The sequence below is a fragment of the Capsicum annuum genome, chromosome 3 (assembly GCF_002878395.1).
Source record: "Capsicum annuum cultivar UCD-10X-F1 chromosome 3, UCD10Xv1.1, whole genome shotgun sequence".
Lineage (NCBI taxonomy): Eukaryota > Viridiplantae > Streptophyta > Magnoliopsida > Solanales > Solanaceae > Capsicum > Capsicum annuum.
The window spans coordinates 258,297,191-258,306,011 of record NC_061113.1 but is presented as its reverse complement, the minus strand read 5'-3'; the positions used below and the strand labels follow the sequence as shown (position 1 = coordinate 258,306,011).

Here is an 8,821-nt window from a genome sequence, read left to right as displayed (position 1 = left end):
AAAAAAATTATGGGAAGAAAGTGAAAAGAAGAAGAAAAATGAGAAAGAGGAGGTAAAGATATTAAATTAAGGAAATATGGATAAAATGATCATTAAAGAAATATTTTTTATTTTTAAAAATTTTATTTTTAAATAGAAATTTCACATAAACAAATTTTGTTTTTAAAAAATTATTAAATAGATTGAGTGATTTCCTGAGTAAAAATGTGATAGTTAAGTGACTTTTGAAGTAAAGATTAAAGTTGAGTGACTTTGTAGGATAAAAGCTCATAGTTGAGTGACTATTGGAGTAAAAACCAAAGTTTAGTGACTTTCTGGAATAAAAGTTCATAGCTGAGTGACCATTTGAGTTATTAACTCCGAAATTAAACCAAGATAAATTCAGGATCAAGGAAATACAGATGAAACTCAAGATCAAGGAAACTTGGATAACAGAGGTCATTTGATTTTCATCATTGGCCTATCAGGAGGCATCAGCAGCAGTTCTCTCTATACGTAAGTCTATAAGGAACTCTTCTCACTTCAAACTAATTCTAACATTACAACTCTGGATCATTGGCAATAAATGCCTATGAAAACAGGTTAAGACGAAACAAGTTCTAACTGCATTGTATACATCATCAGCTACTTTTAACCCTTCATTGAACATGTCAATTAGTGGTCCTCTGCTGAGGCAACTGCATACGCAAAATGTCCTCTCGGGGTAGATTGTTTATATCAGAAACCTGTAAACCTTCTTGCCCTGTAAGCGCCAGAAGATGAGTGCCTTCCTTATTTTTCCGGATAGCCAAGTATAAGATACTGCTCAGATAGACTAACAAACACGAGCCGCCTAATATTCCACAAAGAACTTTAGCTGCCTTCCCTAAATTGCTATCCCTGAGAGAAGTAACCAACTTTTCTGCTAAATAATATATATTTATCCCCATGATTAGTGTTCCAATAACCCATGTGGCTGCTGAAACCTGTAAAAAGTTTGAAGCGCAAAAAATTTTAAGTCCATGTGGAGCAAAAGCTGGACAGCATTGCCACTACTCAGAGATATGAAAACAAACCAAGAAGCAGAGAGACTATTTGGCCAAGGCCATATATGGAATATACACATAATAGATTTTCAAACTCCCAAACTCCTTAATCATTACCCAATGTGTTTTATTAGATTGATGCTATGCAATTTCTGATAAAATGAATCTAAATTTTTTGTATTTTTGTCAATCATATTTGCAGATTTTGTATGAAGAGAGCAAGGGTTCTATACTAATAGAGACTAAGGATCTGCTACAGTTGACCCAACCTTGATGCTGTAAAATCAGGCACCCTTACAACACTCTTGGAGTTGGTTGTAATCCATTAAGCTACGTCCTTTTCATCGGTATTTTTACACATGTAACTCTTGTAATTTGTTATTGGTTCTACAATAGTGTGCAGAAAGTAAATAAGTGCATCTGGATGATTTCTCACCGCAACTGGATTTGCATGTGAACCCATCTTGGTCTTACTGCTTGTGAATTTGAGCAACGGAATCAGAGCAAAGGGGAGCTCAAAAGATAAGATCATCTGCAGAATACAGATAAGATATTTGGCTTAATAATAACAATTTAGAATTAGAACTCATCATGAAAACTTTGCCAACAATGTTACAACTGAAACCTCAGTTATGTAACATGTCTGTATTATTAGAGCACACACAAAGATACAAACCAAGAATCTGGATTTGTTAAACAATAACAACATATCCAGCATAGTCCCACGAGTGGGGTCTGGGGAGGGTAAGATGTATACAGACCTTACCACTACCTTTGTGGGGTAGGGAGGTTGTTTCTGATAGATCCCCGGCTTAATACTAGTAATAAGGAGAAATTCAGCTTTTTACAGATACTTTACCGAAGCAATAATGATCAGGTCACCAGCCCCACCAGAGCCTCCAATTAGTGAAACCACTAAACTTGGAACTATGGCTAAGCATCGAGTTAAGAAGTTCCTAATCCACGGCTTCAGTCGTAAATCAAGAAAACCCTACAAAAACAATAGAATAGGACATGTAAATTAAAGAAACAAATATTGGTTGCACAACTTTGAATAGTTTAACTTCTACTACCAAAGTTCAAACACAACTGATCGTTGATATCATGACATTTTTAACATTCATTTTGTCTCTCTTGCACCAGATAAAGGAAGAGTCTTGTTTTTACATTTAACCTAAACTAATCATGAAGATCCACCAGCTTTGGATAAACCTACACAGACTATCAAAGAAGATTACTAATTCGATTTTATCTAACAGTTATATATTATAGAACCTAATCCGCCCCTAGTTTTAGGATGCAGTAAAAAGTACAGCCTGGACTGAGAAATTTCTCAAGTTTTTTGGTAACTTAAGAAATTGGTCTCTCTATAAAATGATCTCAAATGCTTTTGTCTTCGATCTTAACAAAGTTGAATGCAGATAGTCATGTATGCTTTTTAAATGTCAAAAAGAAGATGAGAAATGATTAGACAAAATGAAATAGCATTTGATACCTGCATAACATATTGCCCGGCGTACGTCCCAGTTATTGTCGAACTCTGCCCTGATGCTAGTAAAGCAATTGCAAATAGCTTGGAACTCCAGTTGCCTAAAACATTCTGTAAGTAGTAACATAAAAAGAGCACTGTCATTAAGACTTAAAAAACATTATAAAATGGATGAAAAAGCATAGTTCTGTGTAATTGAATAGCAATGACATTGCAGTGTGGTATCACCTACTTTGAGTAAAAAAGATGCTTTGTTCAAGTCTAAGTCCTCACACTTATCCCGATCATCTGGGCTCATAGAAGGGGAATTGCAGACAGCACCACTTACTGAGATAACTGATATGTTAATAAGAAATGCCACCATCAAAGCCAGGCCACTTTCGATCAGGTAGTATCTGCACGCCTCCTGTAAATTATTTATTTCACTAATTTGGTCAAACTAGCACACCTGTAACATAATCCTATACAGATTTATTTTTTTTAAAAAAAAAAAAAGAAAGAGTAGGAGGCCAAAAAAGCTTAGGGTGTTCCAATGAGACAGGTAAGTCTTTCTCAAATTTTACAGGAAAATAAAGAAAAAAATAGAACAAGAAATGATCTATCTTTTAACTCGAGCACTTACGTAAACAAAACTTATTACAGGTCCACCTTACTCGAGGATCAACTTGCCTAGCCATACAATGAGTGAACTAATAAATTATTGAAAAAAATTTGGGTACCAACACATTCCAGACAAAATGAAACCATGAGTTTATATTATCATAGTATGACCTCAGAGCATCAACCATAGACCCATGCTACTTGATTCGCAACTAGCATCAACAACGAAAGTCAAATTTTCTCCTTGTTTTCTTTTCTTAGGTTGATGAGCATTCGTGAGGAGGTTTTTCATTACTCGAAAATATGAGGAGGATTTCCATTACTAAACATACTTTGATGCCGTTCACAGATCGAGGAATTTTTCGGGAAAGCACCAGGGCTGAATGGAGGAAAAGATTGTGGCTGCAAAAAGTGAAAATTATCAGCATGACAATAGTAGAATGATTTATCCAAAAAAATACTATAGAGAACATCCATATACACTTACGGCATAACCATAGCACCAAGAAGGGAAATAGCAAGCTTAGTAGCACCACTCCCTTTGAGTTGAGGAACGAAAAGCCCCTGAAGAACTTCTGAGGGGTCGGGTTTTGCATATCCAAGCTCCACAAAGAAGCATATAGCTATTGTAAGTACAAGGAATGCAATAAAGAATTCAAGTTTCCGAACCTGTAATGTTAGTACACTTAATTGTCAGCTAGATAAGAGAGAGAAGGATAAACACAGAGATATTTGAGCTATAACTTGTGCAAACCTATTTTTTAGCTGTGCAAATCTGACAAAACAAAAGTAGTGTACATCTGAGTTCTTAATTTCCAACACTTTTGACTAATAAAAGAACCTATAATTCTACTTTAATAGTAAGGCGTTAAACAAGATCTAAAACTCTAAATATTATGATTTCCTATCCAGCTCCCACGCATAGCCCAGCTTTGTGCACCGGATGATCTTTAATTTTAGCTGACTTAAAAGTCTTTAATATTTTAAAGTAAAAGATTAAATAACAATTCTGTCCAATGTGAAATTTGATTTTAAAGGGTAAAAATGATGAACAACATATCTCTGAGGGGTTTTATGCTTTTTAACAAGTACAAATTTAAATAGGTTCCTCGATCCAGTGAATATTGACCATTTCATAACCAATTTAATTTTGTTCATGCATGACATCTCGAGCATAGGTTTTTAAAGGGAATTATATAAACATACCCCATATTGTTGCAACAAAAGTAGAGTCAAGGTACTCAGCCCTGTGATTAGCACACCACACCATACTGGTATTTTGAAGAGCATGTTTAAAGCAAATGCTGTCCCAATAACTGCACAATTGAAAGAACGCTGGAATTAAGAAAAAATTCAACAGACGTAAACTTCAACACAAAAAAACTAAGCTATTCGATCCTTTCAAATTTTTGATAATATACCGCCAATTTTGCAGCACAAATAGTCAAGAATCAGTGTATGCATTGCAAGTTATTTCTGCCATTGCTATAGCAGATTAAAATAGTTTTTCATCCAACTTTTTTCTGTCAAAATGTTTATCACATGGGCAGTGCATAAAGCTACCTTTTCAGCTACAATAGAATAGAGGATGTCGAATATAACGTGCAAAGTAAAATAAAAGGGAACTGCAAAGAGAGATTACCCGACAAATGGACATGATGACTCCCAATAAATTTGTAACAGTTTATTTCTTTATGTTGGATTGGCACCGTTCACATAAGCTGCTAGAACATTTTTAAATAAATACTTTTGCAAGAGAGAGGAGTTTTCGATTTCCTTGAACGTATGCTCATATTGACCCTGAAGATAACAGGAGTCCAGAAACCACTCTTTTCTCATACAACCACCCACATAATTGTAATGACGACCATACAAAATTGATATAAACTAAGGTGGAATTAATAAAACAGGTCACATCGAAGAGGGTTGACCAACAAAGGGTGGTCGTGACTTCATATCGTTCTGGTCATATTTTATTTCTTTAAGTTGGACTGGGCATTGACACAACAGATAAATACTTAAACTAAAGTTATTGGCCCTTTGTGACTTGAATGAGCTTAAATAATTACAACATGAGAGATGTGTTGTTCTTTTCTTTAAAAAAATTAAGTTCGCATATTCTAATTACACATTTTCTAATGCATGCTGCATAATTAGAGATGAGCAAAATTGTTAGAAACCGAGGAGAAGCCGACAGGACTATATTAAACCTCATTTACTAATAAGCTTGCTAAGAAAAGATAGAAGTCTCTTATGAGATTGTATCAAGAAAGATTTGAAGTTTTCACTATGTTGATTTGCGAACACTTACCTTCAGGAATGTCACACGCCACAATAGCGATTTCAGCTATGACCCATAAGATGAAGTTTGGCACCTTTGCGTACTCCTTTCTGCAATGCTCCGCAAGATGCTTTCCTGACATGGAGACAGGAGTACATCGATATCATCTCCAATGCATTGTAGATTGATAAGAAAATGAAATAATCAAACATCATGAACCTGTAACAACCCCAAGATTTGCTGCCAGGGATTGGATCACAAGAGCTGCAAAGGACGCCAGTAATATTATCCAAAGCAACTGTGGAGCATGTACAAGCTTTTTTAGATAATAATAGATGCCAATCAGCAGAAAAAAAAAAGTGAATAGATAAGAAACAGACCTAACAGACTCCTTAGACAATTCACATAAAAAAGAGTCAGAAAGTCACTTTTTTGAATAAGCAAGCTCTTTCATGTTATTCATTATGAATCTGGAAGAAACTTGGTGAGACTATATCCATGTTAAACAAAAGACCACCAGCCAAATACATTACAGTTCTATTAAAGATATTAGAACTCTCAGAAAATATTTATTTGCAGAACAATATATTCTTTTTGTTGATAGATGCAGAAATAATTTCTGGATGAATTAATTTTCCCCTAAAAATTTACTCTGGACATGCACAATAGATTAAGAAGAACAGATCAAAGCAGAGGCGCACCCCATATTTGTACTGAGCTCCGGCTTGTAAATCAGTTTGAACTGCAAGACACATTGTGCACAAAACAAAACAGTTACATATAGAAGCAAATGTGATTAGAAACTCCAAATTTGTTACCAAGACTTACAATTTCCAGGATCGATATAGGCAATAGAAACAAGGAAACCAGGACCAATATACGCAAATATGTTCTTCCAGCTTTTCTTCTGTAAATATGAGCATACATTAATCAAGTCACACCAGGAGCTACATACAAACTTACTCCAACAAAATGAAGAAACTTATTCCAGCTGTAACCAATGGATAATAGCTGCACAACACATTGAAGATCTAGACATGATACGTGGAGAGACAACGTGTTACAGAAGTTAGTATTACCACCCTTCATTCTCCACCATATAAGAAAAAGTACCGCCCTTCATTCTCCACCATATAAGAAAAAGTCACTGAAGTGATTACTCATATATGTAAATGTATTTTATATGGATATATGAATTCATTTGTTGTTGTTTTTAATTCTTGCTCGAGCAGGATGATTAAAAATTATCATGTCTGGCCGGGATGGATCTTTAAGAATTCACCAATTCCAATAACAAAAACCCTGAATTGGATGATATTATTCTAACTGATAAAAGTAATAGGAATCTCCTCAAAATATCTAGTCACAGACTGTCACAATGAACCAGACTTTGTGCTCGTCTCGAATTGAAAGGACTTCTATCAGTGGGTTCAGTAGTAACTAGGAAGTGTCAGTAGCTAACAAATAAAACATGTGATTATGGAGGAACATAGTTCAGATTCAATAAAATAGTTTATTATTTTAAAAAGAGTAAAGTATTAAAAACACATCTAAACTATCCATTTTTTTTTAGTTTCACAAGAAAACTAATGGAAGTCGGAAAAACACACCTAAACTATCACTTTTAGTTTGAGAAACACACCTAAATTATAACTTATAGTTTGAGAAATACACCTAAATTATAACTTATTAGTTTGAGAAATACACCTAAAAGCGGATTAGAACAAATATTTGCTTACAAACACTTAAAAGGTGTATTTTTATTTCTGCTAACACATTATTTTTTATATTTTAAATTAATATTTATTCATTTTAAGGTGTGTTTCTTAAACTAACGAGTTATAATTTAGGTGTGTCACTTTCACTCCTTTAAGAATTATGTACTGGGAGAGAGAAATCAAAAAAGTAGTACTTAGCAAGTACCATAGAGAGAGAGAGAACTGAGAAAGCTTTTGGAGCTACTAGTAATTATCGAATGACAAAATCAGTCGGATGAAAATAACTCACTCAAAAAGAGAAAAAATATTGAGTGAAAATCCTATAGATACACCAAAAGTCATCTAAGAGAAAATCAGGAAATCTACACGTTCCAACTTCTCTCATATTCTCAGTCTTCACCAACCTAAAATTTGATGTAACGTTTCATCTACCAGTCCTACAAATTTTCCCAAAACTAGGCAAACTAAAATCAAGGAAATATCCAACATGTGAAATCAAAATTAAATTCACAATTAAAGAAAGGTCCGTAAAACTAAGAGCAACATATAAAAACAAAGTAATGAAAAGTCGATTTTTCTCTAGTAAACATTACCTGTTCATAGCTCTAGTTGACAGTACTTTCGATGAGTATGACAGATTTATTAATTTGAAGAGCTAAACTTATGTAGCTCTCGTTTTGTCCATAGATTTTAAAGTTGAAATGAAATTACTTAAAAGTAAAATTTCTTTCACTTAAAAAAAAAAAAATTAAAAGTTAGATCCAAAATTTATGGCTAAAGACAAATTTTTAAAATTTGATTCGAAATATACGGTAAAACAATAGCGTATTATATGAAATAAAATAATTATTTTAGAAAAAAAATATACTATTAGTTGTCTCATTTAAGTAGAGATAAGACAAAAAGGCGGAAAAAGACAGAATAAAGAGGAAGAAAACTAAAAGATGACGTACTAGTAGTAGGGAAGGGGAAGAGAGAGAAAAGACTGACGTCGGGTACAACAATCTGATCACATTCGATATCATCAATCAGTGGCTGATTTGAAAGGCTCCTATTTGCAGTGTTTGTCATAAACTGTGGTTGTGGGGACGAGCTCGCCGCCATCTGCTCAAACCGACGACAAAATCCTCTAATTAATTTACCTAAGATCCAATGAAAGAAATGGAAAATTAACGAATGACAATGGAGAATGAGCAACAAGAAGAAGAAAATAAAACAGAGCGATGAACAGTACCTGAAGAGTATTTTGGAATATAGAAATGCGGGGGGAAGAGAAAGTGATGTTGTGCCAGCTTTAGAGCCAGTTTGCTTGTTCTCCCAAATTCTCCGCCATCTTTATTTATAAAGAAAGAAAGTGGAAAAGGTCTTTTAAGTACTTTTGGAAGTAAGACTAGTTGAACGAGCTCACTCGGTACTCGGGATAAGAGATACTAATAGGTTGTTTGGTTGAAAATCTGAGTTATTTTAAAATTATTAATACTGTGATGATGGGTTGTTTTATGTATTTTGTTTAAATTAAATATGGTATAAACTCCTATACTAAATTAATTATGAGATTAGTTATTTTTATCCCTTCTATAAAGTAAATAGTCTCAGAATAAAATAAAGGATTATTTTATCTCATGTTTGGTATGAGTTAGTGTTGAGATTATTTATTCCATCATTTACACCATAGTAATGAAATAAGTTATTCCATATGTATGGTGGA

The 8,821-nt window shown here is 33.9% G+C and overlaps 1 protein-coding gene across 4 annotated transcripts; it reads right to left on the bottom strand.

Annotated features, from left to right (window-relative positions):
- Positions 1-424: 424 nt before the first annotated feature.
- Positions 425-8,556, bottom strand: LOC107861979 (metal transporter Nramp6). Of its 4 annotated transcripts, none has more exons than XM_016707399.2 (14): positions 8,348-8,556; positions 8,104-8,217; positions 6,224-6,302; positions 6,097-6,137; positions 5,615-5,693; positions 5,426-5,530; positions 4,321-4,430; positions 3,602-3,783; positions 3,447-3,516; positions 2,747-2,920; positions 2,521-2,625; positions 1,885-2,016; positions 1,462-1,557; positions 425-965 (listed from the first exon to the last, which is right to left on the bottom strand). In XM_016707399.2, exons 2-14 carry the CDS (start codon positions 8,215-8,217, stop codon positions 651-653), a joined length of 1,602 nt encoding a protein of 533 aa, XP_016562885.1. In that variant the 5' UTR covers positions 8,348-8,556; the 3' UTR covers positions 425-650. The 4 variants fall into 4 exon arrangements, with proteins under 4 accessions (XP_016562885.1, XP_047265851.1, XP_047265852.1 ...); XM_047409895.1 differs by having other exon boundaries at positions 8,067-8,255; positions 8,348-8,539; XM_047409896.1 differs by having other exon boundaries at positions 8,067-8,217; positions 8,348-8,539.
- Between the last annotated feature and the right edge of the window lie 265 nt (positions 8,557-8,821).